At 42.7% G+C, this 21,482-nt stretch overlaps 1 protein-coding gene across 4 annotated transcripts in view; it reads left to right on the top strand.

Annotated features, from left to right (window-relative positions):
- The window catches only part of noc2l (NOC2-like nucleolar associated transcriptional repressor), a 163,845-nt gene that overhangs the window by 116,386 nt on the left and 25,977 nt on the right, over positions 1-21,482 (top strand). For all 4 annotated transcript variants that reach the window (XM_059952319.1, XM_059952316.1, XM_059952317.1 and 1 more), the window contains 2 exons: positions 255-368; positions 6,058-6,193. In XM_059952319.1, the coding sequence (XP_059808302.1) occupies positions 255-368; positions 6,058-6,193 (250 nt within the window). The remainder of the gene's footprint in view (positions 1-254; positions 369-6,057; positions 6,194-21,482) is intronic.

Genomic DNA, 21,482 nt, shown 5'->3' with positions numbered 1-21,482 from the left:
AAGAGCGACAACCCAGGCCTGCTGAGACGAAAGCCTCAAATCCCTTCCTCGCATAGGAGGCCCAGTTGATTCACTGCATGATCAATAACCCGCGTGTGCACGTGGCACATTCTCTCTATCGGTCCGATCCGACTCAGAGCTTATGGCCAATGGTCTTGGGATGAAGTGGGAAGCTGGGAGCTTGTATTTATGGTTTGCTGAGAGTTGGTCAGACCTGATTGATTTGCTTGAATGAAATTCTTGTATCTGCACAGACATTATGGGAGAAAGAGATGAAAGAGGAGGGTACACCTTTGGAGAAGTACTTCAGCAGCTGGAAGAAGCTGAGACAGAAGGAGATTGCACTGGAGATTACGGGAAAAGAACGGGTATGTGGTGAATAAATTCATCTCTTCCTGTATTGTGTTTCCATCAATTGATGCATGTTGAAGTGTGAATGTTAAGCAGTTTTCACAGGATGAGTTTGTTGCCACAAGACACATGAACAGAATTAGGCCATTCAGCCCATCGACTCTGCTCCACTATGTCATCATGGCTTATTTGTTATCACGCTCAATCCCAATCCCCCTGTCTTCTGCCCATAACCTTTGACACCCTTTCTAAACAAGAACCTATCACCCACTACTTTACACCCAATGACTTGGCCTCCACAGCTGTCTGTCGCAATGAATTCCACTGTCCTCTGGCTAAAGAAATTCCTCCTCATCCCGGTTCTAAAGGGATGTCCTTGTATTCTGAGGCTGTGCCCTCTGGTCCTAAACTCAGTTACTATCGGAAACACCCTCTCCACATCCACTCCATCCAGGCCTTTCAATATTCCATAGGTTTCAATGAGATCCCTCTTCATTCTTCTAAACTCCAGCGATTACAGGTCCAGAGCTGTCAAAAGCTCCTCGTGTGTTAACCCTTTCATTTCCAGGATAATTTAAGGTATCTTTAAATACCTTGTAAGTTTAGTCAGATAATAAAACTTGTGAAATTTAGGGCCAGCATTTATTATTTGTGAGATAAGCATAAATCAGCCACAGTACTGCGGGATTGAATTCACAAACTCCCTGCCACAGAAGAGAGATTCCTGACAGGACTTCAGCAAACCAGAGAGGGATTTTTACTGCAATCTTGAGTTTCTTGGTTAGTATTACTGATGCAAGCTGTTTATTTGAGAAGTGTGTTTTTAAAAAGCAGACTTAAATTGCCAAACCACCGTGGAGGGATTTGAGATTCTGTCTCCCAGCTGTTAATGACTTCAGGCCTCTCAGTCTCAGGTTGTGTGATGTAATCACTGTGTCATAACAAAAAAATACTTGCACTGCAAAACTAATCATACACAGAAAAAGACCCTTCGGCCCGCAATGTTGTGCTGAACCAATTAAATCAGTAATCAAATGGCCAACTGAACTAGTCTCTTCAGCTTACACGATGTCCCTATCCGCACATTTTCTGCACATGCATGTGCTTGTCTAAGCATATTTTAAATGTCTCTAATGTTTCAGCTTCTACTTTCCCAGGCACCCACCACTCTCTGTAAAAAAAAAACAAACTTGCCCCTCACATCTCCCTAGAAATTACCTCCTCCCTCTTTAAATGCATGCACTCTGGTATTAGACGTTTCATCCCTGGGGAAAAAAAAAAGATATTGTCTGTCTCCTTTATCTAGGCCTCTCATAATCTTATAAACCTCTATCAGATCTCCCCTCGGCCTCCATCACTCCAGAGAAAACCACCCACATTTGTCTAGCCTCTCATGAGACATTTCAGCCCTGAAAAAAGATACTGTCTAGTCTATATATATCTCTCATGATCTTATAAGCCTGTATCAGATCTCCCCTCAGCCTCTGCCGTTTCAGAGAAAACAACCCAAATTTGCCAAACCTCTCATTCTATAGCATATGCTCTCTAATCCAGACAGCAGCCTGGTAAACCTCTTCTGTGACTTCTCCAATAAAGTGAGACTCTATTTTTCAAGACTTGTTCTAAGTGTTTTATCTTACTGATTTCTGTGTCCACATCACATGATCTCCTTGCTGGTTCTGGCTGAAACCCTGCTTTTGCAAACACTTGAACTCTGGTTGTAGTGCCTTACACCTGTGCTGAACTGCCCAGTGGGAGTTTATTCTGAGAGTCCTTCTCAGCCCACGTTTTAGTTCACAGACAGAAGAGATTTTGCAGGTGCTGTAAATCCAGAGTAACACTTGCAAAGTGCTGGAAGAACTCAGCAGGTCAGGCAGCATCTATGGAGAGGAATAAACAATAGGTGCAGAAGTAGACCATTCGGCCCTTCGAGCCTGCACCGCCATTTTGAGATCATGGCTGATCAAGTACTATCAATACCCGGTTCCTGCCTTATCCCCATATCCCTTGATTCCCCTATCCATAAGATACCTATCTAGCTCCTCCTTGAAAGCATCCAGAGAATTGGCCTCCACTACCTTCCGAGGCAGTGCATTCCAGACCCCCACAACTCTCTGGGAGATGAAGTTTTTCCTTAACTCTGTCCTAAATGACCTACCCCTTATTCTCAAACCATGCCCTCTGGTACTGGACTCTTCCCAGCATCTGGAACATATTTCCTGCCTCTATCTTGTCCAATCCCTTAATAATCTTATGTTGCAATCAGATCCCCTCTAAGTCTCCTTAATTCCAGCGTGTACAAGCCCAGTCTCTCTAACCTCTCTGCGTAAGACAGTCCAGACATCCCAGGAATTAACCTCGTGAATCTACGCTGCACTTCCTCTACAGCCAGGATGTCCTTCCTTAACCCTGGAGACCAAAACTGTACACAATACTCCAGGTGTGGTCTCACCAGGGCTCTGTATAAATGCAAGAGGATTTCCTTGTTCTTGTACTCAATTCCCTTTGTAATAAAGGCCAACATTCCATTTGCCCTCTTCACTGCCTGCTGCACTTGCTCATTCACCTTCAGTGACTGATGAACAAGGACTCCTAGATCTCTTTGTATTTCTCCCTTACCTAACTACACCGTTCAGATAATAATCTGCCTTCTTGTTCTTACTCCCAAAGTGGATAACCTCACACTTATTCAGGACCCTTCATCAGGACTGGAAAGTAAGAGGGAGGGTGCCAGAATAAAATGGTTGGGGGAGTGGTGGTAAAAGGCTGAAGAAGAGAGAATCTGATAGGAGAGGAGAGTAGGTTGGCCCTGCTCACTCTCTTTCTCCCATGGTCCACTCTCCAGTGAGATTCTTTCTTCAGCCCTTTACTTTTCCACCTATCACCTCCCAGCTTCTTACTTCATCCCTACCTCTCCTCACCTGGCTTACCTATCATCTGCCAGTATGTACTCCTTTCCCCCCCACCCACCTTCTTACATTGGCTTCTTCAACCTCCCTTTCCAGTCTTGATGAAGGCTGTCGGCCCAGAAATCCCCTCCATAGATGCTGCCTGATCTGCTGAGCTCCTCCTGTATTCTGTGTGTAATGCTGTCTTTCAGTTCCTCTACTTGCTAAGTTAACTAGAATTATATGAAAACTGAACTGCAGACTAAATGGCCTAAGGTAACTAGGAGCAGGAGCAGGCCATTCTACCCATCATTTCTGCTGTAAGTTCAAAGTACATTTATTATCAATGAATGTATGTTACTATATACTACCTTCAGATTCATTTTCTTGGAGGCATTTAGCAAAAAGAAATGCAATAAACGTACAAAAAATACACATAAACACACAGAGGCAGACAAGCACCAACGTGCAAAAGAAGACAAACTGTGCAAGTAAAAATTATACTGGGAACATGAGCTGCAGAGCCTTGCCTTGAAAGAGAGTCCATAGGTTGTAGAATCAGTTCAGGGTAGTGATGAATGAGGCTTTCAATGTTCAAAGTGAATTTATTTATCACAATATTCAACCCTGAGATTTATTTTCTTGTGGGCATACTCAATAACCATAACAGAATCAATGAAAGACCACATAAACTTGTTCGTTCAATCAGAGTACAGAAGACAACAAACTGCAAATTCAAACAGGAAAAATTTTTTAAAAGCATTCACAGTAGAACAAAGAAATACAACAGAATCAAAGAAAAGGACTGACAAACAACCAATGTGCAAAAGAAGACAAATTGTGTAATTGCAAAAACTGAACATAGTGGATTCCGGTAAATTGGGACACCTCAGGATCAATGACCAGTACATTTTGCCCCAATTAAGTGGCTGCCACAATTAGTCAACGTTTCATAGAAATTGTTAAAAAATATAAAAAAGACAAACTACCGTTTAACCGAGTAACAAATTATGTATTTAAATGAATTCAGAGTAAATAAGAACATTATCAATGCTACTACAGTACTATAAAACTGTGTATCAGTTCCTAACAGTTATCAATAGAGGAAGTCAGTGTACAATTCCGCATTCTTTTGAGTAACTGTAAATGAACAAAACGACGCAGATACCTCGTGTAGATAATAGACTGCCTTCATTCAAATCTAGTGATAATTACATTCTCCAATTCTTCATTTTCATTGTCACTTTCAAGATGATTGTTGATATTTTCAAATTCATTGTAGTATCCATCTTGATGAAGAAGTAAAATCATTTCATTTTCACTTCCGGCTGTTTCTGACATCTCCAAGCCTGAATGCTGACAAACTCGACCAGCAAAGCAGTTCTGAATTGTCTTACTGCTTATTTCTTGCCAACTATCAGTGACAAAAGTCACTGCTTTTTGAACACTAACACGCATAACTGAAGCTATGTAAAAGCTGTTTGCTCTAAGCATGGTGTAGAGTCTAATGGCCACACAAGTGGACGCATCAGACGGTAGTTAGAAACTGTTTGGCAGCAGTCTCCTGCCTCAATTAACTGGCATAGTGTCCCAATAAGTGAAGGGAATCCTGGCTATTTTCTCGATTGTTTTTTGTTCTTTAAGAGTTTTCCTAAATAAGCTGCTGCCCCAATTAACAGGAATCCTCTGCAATGATCACCTTAAATAAATAAATAATACTGAGAACTCTTTGTATGGAGTCTGTAGATTGTGGAATCAGTTCAGAGTTGAGGTGTGTAAAATTGTCCACACTGGTTCAGGAGCCTGATGGTTGAAGGGTAGCAATTATTCCTGAATCTGGTGGTGTGGGACCTGAGGCTCCAGTACCTCCTTCCTGATGGCAGCAGCGAGAAGAGAGCGTGGCCTGGATGGTGGGGTCGTTGAGGACGGATGCTGCCTTTTTGTGGCAGTGCTCTTTATAAATGTGCTCGGAGGTGGGGCATGCTTTCTCACTTCAGATTCTTAAGGGAAGTGCAGTCACTCTGACTGGTTAGATGGGGCTTTTACTCCCAATTCATTAATCCATCAATATGGGTATTATGGTTAATACAACACTATTTCAGCTTGGGGCATCAGAGTCTGGAGTTCAATCCCAGTGTCCTCAGTAAGGAGACTGCACATCCTTCCCGTGGAATGTGTCGAATTTCTCAAGGTCCTCCAGTTTCCTCCCACAGTCCAAAGACATTGCGATTAGTAAGCTGAGTGTAAATGGTCCCGTGATTAGGCCAGGGTTAAATCGGTGCGTTGCTGGTGGTGAAGCTGGGAGGGTCTGTTTCACACCCTATCTTCAAATAAAATAAATAAATTAGTGTTTGAATCATCTGTAATTTTTACATATCTCATACAGCCAGTCCTTCCAAACATCCCACCAGCGAAACTCCCAGCATCCACTTTAACAGGGCATGCCAAAGAAAAAAGGAGAAAAATGAAGTTATACAAGAAAGAGTTTTGAGCTTCCTCCGGCCTTCAGAGAGCGGAGGATTGATCGCATAGCTTCAGGCGTCAATTTCTTTCTCTCCTTATCGCATTCCGATGTAATTTTCCTCCAGATATTGAGGGTCGGGCGACGAATCGGGGGGGGGGGGGGGGGGCCCATGCACTCAATCAGTCTTTAAGGCATGTCACACGTGTATAATTGCTGACCCCTGTATGTAAATAGGGGGGAAAGTAGCAGAGGAGGGCAGGCTGTGGAATGGTGTTTAAAGTCTCTGCACAGAAGGCTGACTTTGTAGTAAGTACTTTTTTTATATTTCATGTGCTTTCCTCTGCCTCTTGCCAGCTGGAAGACCTGAATTTCCCAGAGATCAAACGCAGGAAGCTGCAAGAGAGCAAAGAGAAAGACAAGAAAGAATTCGGGGATCTCTTTGAATCTGACAGCAGCTCTGATGATGAAAGCTGTGGGTTTAAACCTAAAGGTAGGTTTTGAAAATATTCCATGGGAAGGGGAGAAGGGTGTGATGCTGAGATGTTGTAAATAGATGCAGGCTCGGTGACTGGAGTGCGATGCAGTACATGGCTCCACTGCTGACAAGCTACGGATGGTAACAGGCCATTCAGCCCTTCTCAAGTTCCTCTCCCATCTTCATTCATTTTCTTCTCTACGTGGAACTGCATCGGAATCAGGTTTCATTTTGTGAAATTTATTGTTTTGCCGCAGTGGGCCATTGCCATACATAATAATAAAATCTATAAATTGCAATAAGAAATGTACATTAAAAATAGTGCAAAGAGAGAAAAAAATAAAAAAAATTAGTGAGATGGTGTACATGGGGTTCATTGTCCATTCAGAAATGGTCCCATGATTAGGAAGAGTGGATGAAGCTGTTCCTGAAGCATTGAGTGTGTGCCTTTAAGCGCCTATACCTCCTCCCTGATGGTGGCACTGAGAAGAGGGTATATCCTGGAATTACCTTTGGCGTGACAGAGGCTGAAGGAAATCTGATGTGTCTATTAAGATATGACAGGCATACATTCAGTGGGCACTTTATTAGGTGCACTGTACACCTTGTTAATGCAAATAATCAGTCAATCATGTGGCAGCAACTCAATGCATAAAAGCATGCAGACATGGTTAGGAGGTTCAGTTGTTGTTCAGACCAAACATCAGAACGGGGAAGAAATGTGAGCAAAGTGACTTTGATCTCCTGAGAATCTCATGCACAAGTCACTAGGCAGGAGTTCCCAAGCTTTTTTATACCATTAACCAAGGGGTCCTTGTATCCAGTTTGGGAACCACTGCTCTAGAGTTTCCAGAGGACGGTGTGAAAACAAACAAAAATCCTGTGAGCAGAAGTTCTGTGGTCAAAAAAACTTTGTTAATGAGAGAGGTCAGAGGAGAATGGCCAGACTGGTTCAAGCTGACAGGAGGGTGACAGTAACTCAGATACACACGTTTCAACAGTGGTGCGCAGAAAAGCATCTCTGAACGCACACCACGTTGAACCTTGAAGTGGACGGGCTACAGCAGCAGAAGAGCACACCGGGTTTCATTCCTGTGCCAAACAAAATGGCCACTGAGTGTATTATAAGTTCAACAGTATCTTTCTCCAGGGCTGAAATATCTAATACCAGAGGGAATGCATTTAAGGTGAAAGGAGTAAGTCCAAAGGGGATGTGTGGCAGATTTTCCTTTATACAGAGAATGGTGGGTGCCTGGGGAGGTGGTGGAGGCATATACAATGGAGGCATTTAGACCATAAGATAAATGAGCAAATTAGGCCATTTGGCCCATTGAGTTTGCTCCACCGTTCCAATATACCCGATTTATTATCTTGCTTAATCTCAATCTCCTGTCTTCTTGCTGTTACCCTTGACACCCTTACTAATCCAGAATTTATCAATCTTGGCTTTAAATATACCCAATGACTTGGACTCTATTGTAGCAAAGAATTCCATGGATTCACCACCTGGCTAAAGAAATTCCTCCTCACTGCTTTTCTAAAGGGATGTTCTGGTACTCTGAAGCTGTGCCCTCTGGTCCTAGACTCTTCCACTGTATGAAAAATTGTCTTCACGTCTGCTGTATCTAGTGCTTTCAATATTTAGTAGGTTTCAATGAGATCCCCTCTCATTCTTCTAAACTCCAGCAAGTACAGACCGTAGAGCCATCAAATGCTAAAGAGGCTGTTAGATAGGAACGTGAATGTGGAGCGAATGGAAGGATGTGGACATTGTATAGGTGGAAGGGATTAGTTTAACAAGGGATAGAATGATTAGTTCCATCAGATCCGAGCAACCTAGCCGGCACTGTAACGTGGCGGTTAGAGCAACGTTATTACGGTGCCAGCAACCTTGGGTCAATTCTGCATCTTACTATACGGACTTTATTTGTTCTCCCCATGAACGTGGAACATTCTTGGGTGTATTGGTTGGTGGTGCAAACAGCCATTTTCACTGTATGTTTCGATGTACATGTGATAAATAAATGAATTTGATTTAAATTGATTTATTCTTGTCACATGCATAAAGCTACAGTAGAGAACTAGTAGCACGCACGGAATGCTGGAGAAATTCAGCAGGTCAGGCAGCATCTATGGAGAGGAATAAACAGTCTGGGCCAAGACTTCATCTAGACAGTGGAAAAACTATTCATACAGACTAATTCATTCCAGCAGTACATTGAAGGTAAAACAGTGACAGAGATCACATTTACAGAGATAGTACAGGCTGGAATGGGCAGACCCATCAGTATTAGTATGTATGAAATTAGTATGTATTCTGCACATTGTCAGGAAATGATGCCAACGTTGCCTGTTGTCTGGATATAGCAGAATATTGGAGTTCAGAGTAAAATTTATTATCGGAGTACATACATGTCACCACACACAACTCTGAAATTCTTTTTGTCTGTGGGCATACTCAACAATCTATAGAATAGTAACTGTAAACAGGATCAATGAAAGAGCACGATCGTAGAAGACATCAAACCATACAAATGCAGATATAAATAAATAACAAGAGCATGAAATAACAAGATGAAGAGTCCTTATAGTGAACATTGGTTGTGAGAATATCTCAGTAGATGAGTGTAGTTATCTTCTTTTGTTGAAGAGCCTGATGGTTGAGGGGTAGTAGCTGTTCTTGAATCTGATGTCGTTAGTCCTGAGGTACTTGTAACTTCTATCTGATGGCAGCAGTGAGAAAAGAGCATGGTCTGAGAGCTGCGTTTTAAGAACGTAGAATAGTACAGCACCATACAGACCCTCTGGCCTACAAGTTTGTGGCAACCCTTTAACCTACTCCAAGACTAACGCTTCACTTCCGTATAGCTCTCCATTTTTCTTTCATACTTGTCCCCATTACAAGTGTCTTAGACATCCCCAGTGTAGCTGCCTCTTTGTAGGAGGCCAAGTTACGACAGGATGTGAGAACAGAATCAGAGTTTCAGAATTAAATTTCTTTGGGGAGTACAAAGCAGTTTCAACAATAAATGAATGTGTGTGAGCTGGAAGTACTTTCTCCTTTTGTACAATTGTTCATTCTTTGGACTTCACCCAACTTCATGGTGTAGGTCAAATTGTTGAAGAAACAATGGCCAGATTTTACTAGCCCAGGGCAACTTCTTCACTCAAATTGCTATGCTGTGGATGAGAAGGGCCCCCTTCTGCCTCAAAGTCTGTCAGAGAACAATACTACAGCTTGGCTTGCTGTCAAGTCTGTCAGGGATAGAAATATTTCTGGATATGCCTGGCATTCAGAAGTGTCTCAAAACTCTAAATCATTTTGTTTTTAATCAAAAGTAGAAAGGAAAATTGGAAGTAAAAACCCTCTTAAGTAATTTAGAACACTAAACAAAACATAAATAATTAAAGATAAAGGAGCTTGTCTTCCCTGGAGTCCTGTGTGTTTGAGGACCTGAGTCAGGTCAATCCTGGTGTTGGTCCAAATGCAGATTCCCACAGAACAGTGCTGGTAAATGTCTGCCTGCTTAGACTCCAAAGCGGATTTCCACTAGGAATTCAGTGGTAGAGCACATTATTTCTTGGATGACAAGTAATTGGGTACATTTAAGTTGGAGGTTGATAGGTTCTTGGTTGTTAAGTGTGTCAAAGGACTTAGCGAAAAGGTGGGAGAATGGGATTGAGAGAGATGATAAATCAGCCATGATGGAATGGTGGAGCAGATTTAGTGGGCTGGATGGCCTAATTCTACTCCTATGTCTTATAGTCTTTTGATTTTGACCCTACGCCAATCTGAGTTTGCCTGGTGAACCATTCATTCCACAGGTATACAGTGTATACATCCTGAGACCAATTAAAATAAACTTCGATTGTTTGTGGTTCAGAGATTTGAAGTTAGGGTTTAAATAACATGATATTTGTAATGCACAGAGTCTAGAGAGAGTGCAGAAACAGGCCCTTCAGCCCATCACTTCCGTACTGACCAAGGTGCCAGTGTGAACTTACCCCCTTTGCTTTTGGCCTGTATCCCTCTAAACCTTGTGGGCTGTTGGCTTGTTGAGGTGTAGTTGTATACGTGTGCAGGAGTCCCATGCATTCCATGCGAAGATGTGCAAACTCCTTACAGATTGCGCCAGGACTGAAGTCTGAACTCTGACATCCGTGACAGTGTGACGTGGGGTTGTTGGTGCCTGTATGTGAGGAGAGTGTTGGTGTGTGGCATTGGTAGATACTGTGACTAGTTCCATAAGAAAGAATAGGCTCAAGAGTCAACCATCCTTCTGTCGGCAGCTACGCCAACAGGATCATGGGCAGTCTCCCTCCGGAGATCATACTCTACCCCAATACTCTCAAATCCCTGAATTCTCTCCATTATTTCATTGAATAAATTCAGTGACTCAACCACCACAGGCCCACATAGTAGAAAATTCCAGAGCCTCACTGCCCTCTGAACGAGGAAACCTCTCCTGCTATCAGTTCTAAACACCCTACCCCTCTTACAATTGGCTGCCAGAGTCGGGCCGGGAGGGATGAGGTCAAAGACCGGCAGCTCCTGTTCTGTGGTCCCACTGTTCCCAGGACATGTTGCTTACTTTGGTGTCTGACGATTTCAATCTTAATTGGAGTTTTTTTTTGCTTGCTGAAGCTACGATCAAGGAGTGTCTGATGCCTTGATGTCTGCCGAACTGGCATAAGACAGTTAAAGCTCTTTCCCTGCAGGCTCATCAAGAATTAATCTCCCATTGATTTCCGGGTAAGGTCTCCTGTATAATTAATTGAGGGGGAAGGTAAGTCTAACAGTAGATAATTTATTCCACTTTCTCCCCGTGCACTGAACAAAAAATCATTAACTTGTTCTCAGACCAATACAAAATAAGGCAGGTGCTGCAAATCAAAAGTAAAGTGAAAGATGCCAGCGTCCTTCTGTAAGAAAGTTGGTATGACCTTTCTGTGTGCACATGGGTTTCCTCCAGGTGCTCCGGTTTCCTCCCGCAGTCCAAAGACGTACAGGTTAGTAATTAATTGGTCATTGTAAATTGTCCTGTGGTTAGGCTAGTTAAATAGGTGGTCACTGTGCCAGAAGGGCCTGCTCCCAACCTTTTTTATGCCATGGACTAATACCATTGAGCAAGGGATCCAGGGATCCCAGGTTGGGAGCCCCTTGATAAGGAAGCCTCTTCCACGCAGGTGGTGAAATGCTTTGAGGAATCCTCACCACAGAGTTTGGGGTTAAGATTGTCAGGCAGGTTAGATACCCGTGCCTATTTTAAGCCAGAACTTAAACCAAAGCAGGAAATGTTGGAACGGTTCTGCAGATCAGCAGGGAGAAATGTTAGTAGTTAATTATTTGGGTTTTATTTTAGTTAGAAGTACAGTGTGGAACAGGCTCTTCCTGCTCAACAAGCCGTTCTGGCTCGTCAGCCTAACTATTTAACCCTATCCGAATCACAGGACAATTTACAATGACCAATTAACCTACAGACCGGTACATCTTCGGACTGTAGGAGGAAGACCCACCCCTACACGGGAAGGACGTACAAACTTGCTTACAGTGGATGCTGGAATTGAACTTTGAACTCCAACGCTCCAAGCTGTAATAGTGTTGCGTGAACCACTGCGTTACCATAGCAACCAATCTATGACCTTCTATCAGAAGTTGAGACATTATCTTTGTTTCTTAGATCTTCTGTAGGAATTTGTACAGAAAGATAGTGCAAAGGAGGGGTGTAGGAATCTCTCCAAGTTGAATCTACTAACTTACACTGATGTTGTAATGAAGTGGTGTGTTTTGAACAGACAAGTCCATAACTTATGGCCGAGTCAAAAGACCAGGTAGTAATTTTAGAATGGTCTCTGATGTCACAAGTTACATCTCCTTTTGTATTTAATTAAATGTCTTCCTGTTACCAGGGCACAATGCCTATGGTCAGTCGTTGATATTAATGAAAACTAACAGTTTATTTGGTTGGCGGCGGTAGAGGGGGAGGGGTTGGGGTGAGGGGAAGATTAGAGAGTGAAGGGTCTCGGCCCGAAACGTCGACAGTGCTTCTCCCTATAGATGCTGCCTGGCCTGCTGTGTTCCACCAGCATTTTGTGTGTGTTGTAGTTTATTTGGTAATGGTAATTGGTTTATGATTGTCGCATGTACCAGGATAAAATGAAAAACCTGCCTTGCAAGCTCAAGTTCAAGTTTGTTGTCATATGACTACATATATACAACCAAACGAAACAATGTTCCTCTGGACCACAGTGCGCCCACAATACATATATCACACACAGCGCATAAAACAAAATATTACCATGTATGTATTAATAAAATGTAATTCAAAATGCATGTAGCGCACAGCACAGGTAAACAGTAAACAGCTCGATGTCCTAGTGACAAGAACGTGGTGGTGGCAGGGTATTCATTAGCTCTCCTGGCTTGCAGCTTGACTCTTCTCGCCTGCTCCGTATCCAGCGAGAGTCTCTTTCTGCTTCCTCCCTCATCCTGTGAGCTGCTTGGTTTTCGCTCTTTCATCAAGGCCTAGCGCAGACAGCAGCCTCCACGCTGACCTTACTGCGATTCCTCTCCTGAGTCTTTGCACCCATGGTGCTGTGAGCTCCACCAGGACGATCTTCTTGTCTTTGGTGACCACAGTATGATGTCTGGTCAGAGTGTGGTTTGCACCACCTCCAGGAACTGCAGCTTCTTCCCCACATCGACCCTCATCTCCCATGGTTTGGCTGTTTGCGGCAGATAGGATTTAGGCCTCTTTGATATATCCGTTGTGGCCCTTTCCTTGATGAAAATGACTGCCCTGTTTGCCTCTCTCCCAGCTGGTCTCTCTTTACACCTCTCTCGCTCCAGTGTGTCAGAAAGGGACAACCTGTGGCGCCACCTGTACCATCCTTGTGTTAAAGCTGTTTTACATCCCTGACAATATGTTTGCCAGTGAACCCCGCTGACCACAAAGCTTACAGTGAGGTGCAGCTGCGATGGTGTAGGGAGAGAGTCATACACGGACCGCAGAAGGAAAGAAATGCAGAAGGACTCCTGTCTCCAATGTTCTGCCCAAGTGATCTTGCGCTTGGGAAGATCCCATTTCATCCAGGTGCCCTGTGACCCCAACTCCACTGCCTTCGATACCTGCCTTTTGTCCTCATGGTTCCATACCTCTGCCTGGACCATGTCATGCCAATTCCTTGCATTTGTTCTCCCTCATTGTAGGAAGTGTGCAGAGCCAAGGCCTTGCTGACCCAGCATGGGTTGCCGATGATATCTCTCAATTGCAGGGAGTTCAATCTGGTCTGTGGCCAAGCTGGTGGCCCACTTTTGCCCGATCTTCTTGTGACACCTGCTTGATTTATTACTGTGTCATCAGAGACCCTCAGTGTTAACACAACTTTACACTTTGCCACCTTGAACTCCTTCACTGCTGATGACAAAGGGAGCTGTAGACGGCCTGATCTTATACAGAGCCCACTGAAGAGAAGCTTGGGGAGATCCCCAGCCACCTCTGCAGGTGCTTGTTAACTCTCCTCACATGCTCATGGGGAACTTGGTACATCGTGAAAAGCCAGAGCAGCCTTGGTAGAAGACCATGTTGGTACAACCATGACTTAAATTTACCAGGGAGTCTAGTTTTGTCGACTTTTAGCCACTCTTCAGTCTGCTTTACAGTGTCGGTGATGTTTGCGCTGTCCATCATTGCTGCATTAAACCACTTTCCAAGACACTTTTCTGGGTTCTCCTCTGTGGATGGAGAGTCTTCTCCCTGTACTTGAAGACTGAACTTAATAATAACCTTGCCCTTTTTGATCACTCTGCATCTGAACTTCCTGGCCTAGAAGGTCATCCTAGTCCAGGTAGCTACGTTGTCCAGGGTTTCCAGTGTCCATCTTGCTTGGACGTGGTTGATCAGATTAACTGTCTGGCTGAAGACACTCCCAACATGGCGTGAAGTTTTTGTTTTTGTAATCCTACAGCTCTTTCCTGAAGGGAGCTTTTGGAAAAGTCTGTTTGCTGGGTGGGTAGTGTCCACAATGATTAGTCCTGCCTGTTTCTTTGTCCCGAACACGTACAGAGATGGTAGACTGCATCTTTTGACCTCTTCTGCTGACTGAAAGTTTGTTGTAGGTTTGGTACATTATGAGAGGATGCTACACCAAAACCAGACAATAATGGCTGATGTGGGAAGATGGAATTTTACCAACCGCCACAAGAAATACATTCTTTTTTTATTAGGAGAAGGCTATATTAATATGCACTCAGTGGCCGGTTAATTTAGGTACACTTGCTTGTTAATGCAAATATCTAATCAGCCAATCATGTGTCAAAGACTCAGTACATAAAAGCATGCAGACATGGTCAAGAGGTTTAGTTGTTGCTCAGACCAAATGTCAGAATGGGGTGAAATGTGATCTAAGCGACTTTGATCAGGAATGATTGTTGGTGCCAGACCAGGGTGGTTTGAGTATCTCAGAAACTGCTGATCTGCTGGGATTTTCACGCAAAATGATCTCGAGACATGGTGCAAAAAACAAAAAAAAATCCAGCGAGTGGCCGTTCTGTGGGTGAAAATGCCTTGTTAATGAGGAGGGTCAGAGGAGAATGGCCAGACTGGTTCAAGCTGACAAAATGGTGGCGGTACCTCAGATAACCACACGTTATAACAGTGGTGCGCAGAAAAGCATCTCTGAATGCACAACACGTCAAACCTTGAAGTGGATGGGCTACAGCAGCAGAAAACCATGAACATACACTCAGTGACCACTTAAATCGCCACTGAATGTAACACTTTCGTTAAATTAAGGAAAGATGAGGACAAGGATTTTAGCCATGTATACATGTTTTAAAAAGCAGAGATTAATAGAATTAACTCAATATTTCAGTTTGGATAAAGCTTTATTCATTAGGCTAATCCTATGACTATTTAGAAAAGGATTGATCTGCATTTTGTATTAAATCCTGGAGTAATTATTACTCCTTTGAAAATCCCTTCATCTGTTTTTTTAAAAAATTACATTAATGGCTCTACTGTGAACTGAAACAGATATTTCGAGATTTCACCAGTAAGAATTTTGACTAGACAATTAGAACACTTCATTTCCATAGCTGAAAATACTCTGGTGTTTTTGTCAAAGGTTGTGGGATTATTTTCTGGGAATCGAATTATTTTGGTAAAAGGTGTTTCAGACATCATGGGGACAAGCCTTCCCAGCATTGAGGACGTCTTCAAATGGCGATGCCTTTGTCATTTAATACGCCTATCACCCTGGACATGTCCGCTTCTCATTGCCACCATCAAGTCGGAGGTACAGGAGCCTAAAGACACATATTTTAACAATTCAGGGACAGCTTCTTCCCCTCCACAATCATGTTTCTGAATGGATAATGAACCCATGAACACTACCTCATTATTTTAATTTTTGCTCTCTTGCTGTACTTGTTTAATTTAATTATATACAAGTGTGTGTGTGTGTGTGTGTCTGTGTGTGTGTGGGTGTATATATATATATATATATATATATATACACACACACACACACACACACACACACACACACATATACACCCCCTTAGTTATTTTTAATTGTTATGTATTGCAATGTACTGCTGCCACAAAACAACAACATTTCACAACATATGTCAGTGATATTAATTCTGATTCTGACCTTAATCCACGTGTTCAAATCTGTGACAGAGTCTTCGTACACACTTCCTCCGTGTGACCTCGGTTCTTTGGAAGAGCAGCTTCAGTTATTTGTGCAGACACGAATTAAACCGCGGGGCAGCTAAAGGACGGAAAAGTTCTACGTTCCAAAGTCGGGAATTAATCAAACAATTCAGAGTCCGCGTGAGGCTTCAGACAGGAGGCTAAAGAGAAAATTTGGTTTTGGGAATATACAGCACGTGTAAATTGGTTGCCTGGAGGTCCGTACAGAAGGTTATTGTGCTGCTAAAGATTTTAACCCATTGGGAGTTTCTGCTTAGGCAGGTCAAGTACAGGCCACCGGTTTCGATCAATATGTGAGCCTCCCCCATCTGTTATTGATTTTTGTTAAGAGCTCACTAACACGTACAGCCTCTCTCTGTTGAGCTTCGGAGAAGGTTCCTACCCCATATAAAGACTTAGCCTTTGTAGATTGGGATCCCTGTGGGCTTGATAATTCAAAGCAGTTGCCTTTGTACGATCTCTCTGCCCTAAACCCTATTTCTGGTGCACTTTGTGTAATGGGTTTGCTCCATGACTCTGACACATTAGACTTTCAGAATCCACATCATTCTGCAGGTGGTTAGGTGATCAAATAGTTGTCATGGTGACCTTAAAGAGAGCCGCTTTCCGCTCCCTCACTCACTCGCTGTTGGCCCGTTGCTCATCCATCCTGTTTGAAGCCTGCACTTGGGCAGATGTTGCTAATCACCTCCACCCAGGCTGCTGGCTAATTGGGAGCAGCATTTCACCTCTGAGCTGTTCCACGGTTGCTCGTGAAACAATTAGACCTGTGTTCTTCAGATCGTCGATGCGGCTGTGTGTGTGGCCAGGGTAATAACAATGAAGCGCGCCCAGAATCTCAATTTATTTCTCTGATTTATACTGCCATTGTTTTCAAAGGAAGCGTTCAAGGATTGCATTCAGGCCTTTAAGATACAATTAATGTACAGCTTATTGCATTTACCGTGAAAAGCATTTGTAACATCCTTCCTTCTCTCTTTTCCCTTCGCTTTTACAGGTGATGATGGTGGTGGGGGGGTGGGGTGTTATTATCAAGATTCAAGATTGTTTAATGACATTTCCGTTACACAAGTGTAAGGGGGATCAAAGTGATTGTTACTCCAGGTCCAACACAGTGTGGAAAAAAAACACAATAAGATAAAGAGCACAATAGTTTGTTTATTTATTTGAGATACAGCACGGACTAGGCCCTCTTGTCCCAACGAGCCACACCACCCATCATCCTACCTATTTAACACTGGCCTAATCACAATTTACAATGACCAATTAACATACAGTTGGACTGTAGGAGGACCCAAAGGAAACCCTTAAGGTGCATGGGGAATATGTACAAACCCCTTGCAGAGAGCGTCAGAACCAAACTCTAAACTCTTATGCTCCTGGCTGTAATGGCATCACGCAACTGGCAGAATACCATTAAAAAAACACAATGAATATTAATGCATGGGGTAGCTTATACACAGGGATTGATTGTATGTCTGTTAAGTGACGCTAGGCGCAAGAGTGTCTGTACACAAGGTAACTCTGAGAGGAAATGATAAAGTAGTGGTGGTTGTGGGTGTGGAGGGGTGGGTTGATGTTGATTAGCTTACTGCTTGGGGAAAGTACCTGTTTTTGAGTCTGGTGGTCCTGGCTATGTTGTATCCTTTTTATTTAATGACCTGCTGCATCAAGGCTGAAATATTAGGAGCAGTCTCCGAGCAGGGTGGGTGGGTTCTGGCCCTTTCCTGGCATCCTTCTGTATTTACGTCCTTGATGGTGGGTAGGCTGGATGGGTGGGTTAGTTGGTGGAACTGTTGATCAGCCTTGTGACAGTGTGTTTCTAAATCTTGGCCCCAGCTGAAGTCAGTGCAGTCACACCTCGGCATCAGAGTGCAAAGCATTCAGATCCGTTAATTTATCACGTACAACAAAACACACAATGAAACATATTCTTTGTGTTCACAGCCTAAGGATGTGCTGGGGACAGCCTGCAAGTTGTAGAGTCATAGATCACTTCAGCACAGAAAATAGGCCCCTCAGACCACATAGTTCTTGCCGAACTATTGAAAAAGCTGCAGAAGGTTGTAAATCTAGTTAGTTCCACCTTGGTTACTAGCCTACAAAGTGCCCAGGACATCTTTCTGGAGCAGTGTCTCAGAAAGGCAGCATTCATTATTAAGGACCTCCAGCACCCAGGGCATGCCCTTTTCTCACTGTTACCATCAGGTAAGAGGTACAGAAACCTGAAGGCACACACTCAGCAGTTCAGGAACAGCTTCTTCCCCTCTGTAATCCAATTTTTAAATGGACCTTGAAGCTTTGGACCCTACCTCACTTTTCTTTAATATACAATATTTCTGTTTTTGCACTTTTTTACAAGTCTACTCAATATATGTAATTGATTATTTATTGTTATTATGTTTTATTGTATTTATTATTTTTTTCTCTGCTAGATTATGTATTGCATGAACTGCTGCTGTTAAGTTAACAAATTTCACATCACATGCCAGTGATAATAAGCCTGATTCTGGTTCTGATTCTGATCTGTCTAGTCCCAATGACCCTCATCCAAACCATGGTCCTCCATTCCCCTCCCATCCATTACGTGTCCATATTCTATTAAATGTTGAAATCAAAGGTGCATTCATCATTTCTGCAGGCTGCTCACTCCACGGTATCAGCACTCTCAAGAAATTCCCTCTGATGTTACCCTGAAACATTTCATGTTTCACCCGATGACATCTAGTTCGAAGTATCACCAGGTACTCTGACGCCAACACAGTATGCCCGCAATGTACATAAGAACAACAGAAGCAACAACCCAATAATAGAACAACACAAGCAACAACCCAATAATAGAACAACACAAGCAACAACCCAATAATAGAACAACACAAGCAACAACCCAATAATAGAACAGCACAAGCAACAACCCAATAATAGAACAGCAGAAGCAACAACCCAATAATAGAACAACACAAGCAACAACCCAATAATAGAACAACACAAGCAACAACCCAATAATAGAACAACACAAGCAACAACCCAATAATAGAACAGCACAAGCAACAACCCAATAATAGAACAGCACAAGCAACAACCCAATAATAGAACAGCACAAGCAACAACCCAATAATAGAACAGCACAAGCAACAACCCAATAATAGAACAGCACAAGCAACAACCCAATAATAGAACAGCACAAGCAACAACCCAATAATAGAAATAAGACAGCACCATAGCAAGCCCCTTTCCTCCCTCCCACACAATGACGGTTTCTTTCTTAGTATTCTGTTTATGTTAAGATTTTCATAAATTCTGTTGAATTTCTTTATTTTCCTATAAATGTCTGCAAGAAAATGAATCTCAAGGTAGTATGTGGCGACATATACGCTCAGTGGCCACTTTATTAGGTACACCTGTACACCTACTCATTAATGTAAAAATCTAATCAGCCAATCATGTGGCAGCAACTCAATGCATAAAAGCATGCAGACATGGTCATGAAGTTCATTTGTTGTTCAGACCAAATATCAGACTGGGGAAGAAATGTGATCTAAGTGAGTTTGATCGTGGAGTGATGTTGGTGCCAGATGGGGTGGTTTGAGTATCTCAGAAACTGCTGATCTCCTGAGATTTTCATGCACAGCAGTCTCTAGAGTTTAAAGAGAATGGTGCCAAAAAAAAAACAAGAAAAAAAATTCTGATCAGTGGCAGTTCTGTGGGTGAAAATGCCTTGTTAATGAGAGAGGTTGGAAGAGAATGACCAGACTGGTTCAAGCTGACAGGAAGGTGACAGTAACTCAAATAACCACACGTTACAACAGTGGTGTGCAGAAGAGCATCTCTGAACACACAGGGTGTTGTAGCTTGAAGAAGGGCTACAGCAGCAGAAAGTCATGGACATATATTCTCAGACTACTTTATTAAATACAGGAGATACCTAAAAATTGGCCACTGAGCATGTAAGTACTTTGATAATAAATTTACTTTGACTTAGACCATTTTCTGGCTGAAAAATTTGCCCCTCTGGTTCTTATTAAGTTGTTGTGGCCACTATGCATGAGAAAAGCATCTTAATTCCGGATTTAGCTAATTAGGGGAATTCAAATTCCACAGTAGTTGTGGTAGGTTTCGAACTCATGGCACTGAATCATCAGTCTAGGCTTCTGTCCCAGTTTCTTAACAACCATATCGATGAAATAGTCTTCCCTTAACTGCAGTCATTCATCTCCAGGGGACCTTGGACCACTTCCACTTGTTTTTTTATGGTCTTTGTATAATGGGGTGCCCAAAACTGCACAACTGAAAAAGTTGTTCCACTCAGGTCAGGTTTGACTAGAACTAGGTCAAGGGTTAAGGGTGAAAGGTGAAATGATTAGGGGGAACAGTGCAGTATCCTTGTTTTTAAAAAAGATTGCAAAAATGTTGCTGGGACTTGAGGACCTCAGTTATAGGGAAAGGTCGAGTGGGTTAGGGCTTTATTCTCTAGAGAAGGATTTCTCAACTGGGGTTCTGTGAGAGATCGCTAGAGCTTCCACAAGAGATCACGATTAAAAAAAAAATAAGCATAGTCTTTTGAACTTTGCGCAATGCGCGATCCTAGCACTTGCAGTGATGTCGAGTAACTGGGCATCCCCGTTAGCAATCTCATTCGGGGTCTCTCAGCTCAGTACGGCAGTGTTCATTTGGTCGAGTCCTTTTTCAGTTTTTGACGCAGGGTACGGGAGGCCATTGATGATTGCTGAGTGCTGTATTGCACGGAGGGGAGGATGGAAGGCTGATGAGGAGCGTGAAGTGCTTTTTACAAGCATCGAATGGATTCACCCAAATGGGGCTGTGACGTCAGCTTCTCCCTCCCTGAATTACCTACCCCAACTTCCCTGTACGTGCTACTGATGGCCTTACGGGAGAGAACAAACTACCAGTGTCGTAGCAAATTGGAGGGAAATTTTCATTCTAGAGATGGTCCAGTGTGGCAATTTTTGAAGAGGAGGTGTGAGATGGAAAAGGAGGACTCTAGGCCATCGGACAATTTTGATAAGGTTAATGATGAAGAATTACAATCTTTTTGAGTCATTTCACTACACCAGTGCAACAACAAACACAAAAAAAGTCTGTCTTTACAATGAAAGCTACTTCTCAAATGGGTTTTACATGAACTGGTGATCCATGTTGTCCTATTTCATTGCTTCCATTGTGCCTAGTCTATGGCAAAACGACTTACAAATGTAGTAATGGCTCCAGCAAAATTGAGAAGACACTTAACTACAAATCACCCCCATATGACATGTAAAAGTGCTGATTATTTTAAATGACTATTGGAATCTGAAAGCAAACAGGCTGAAGGTTTTAAAAATAAAGTCACAGTCAGTAAAAAGATTCAGGAAGCAAGTTATTTAGTAGCTTTAAGACCAGTTTATTCAAGAATGTTTAAAAAACTGAAAATCACACCTGTCTCCTGCCACATACAGAAATCCGGTAACTTAGCAGAGGAGTTTTCAACAGGGCGTTTGAGTTGAAATGTGAATTGCAGGAGTACTTTCAAGAAAATAGTAGGTCAGATTTTACTAATAGCTTTGAAGATGAAGAATGGCTGCAGA

The sequence above is a fragment of the Hypanus sabinus genome, chromosome 27 (assembly GCF_030144855.1).
Source record: "Hypanus sabinus isolate sHypSab1 chromosome 27, sHypSab1.hap1, whole genome shotgun sequence".
In the NCBI taxonomy this organism is placed as follows: domain Eukaryota; kingdom Metazoa; phylum Chordata; class Chondrichthyes; order Myliobatiformes; family Dasyatidae; genus Hypanus; species Hypanus sabinus.
Note: the sequence above shows the minus strand (reverse complement) of the source record. Positions and strands in the feature narration are given on the sequence as shown.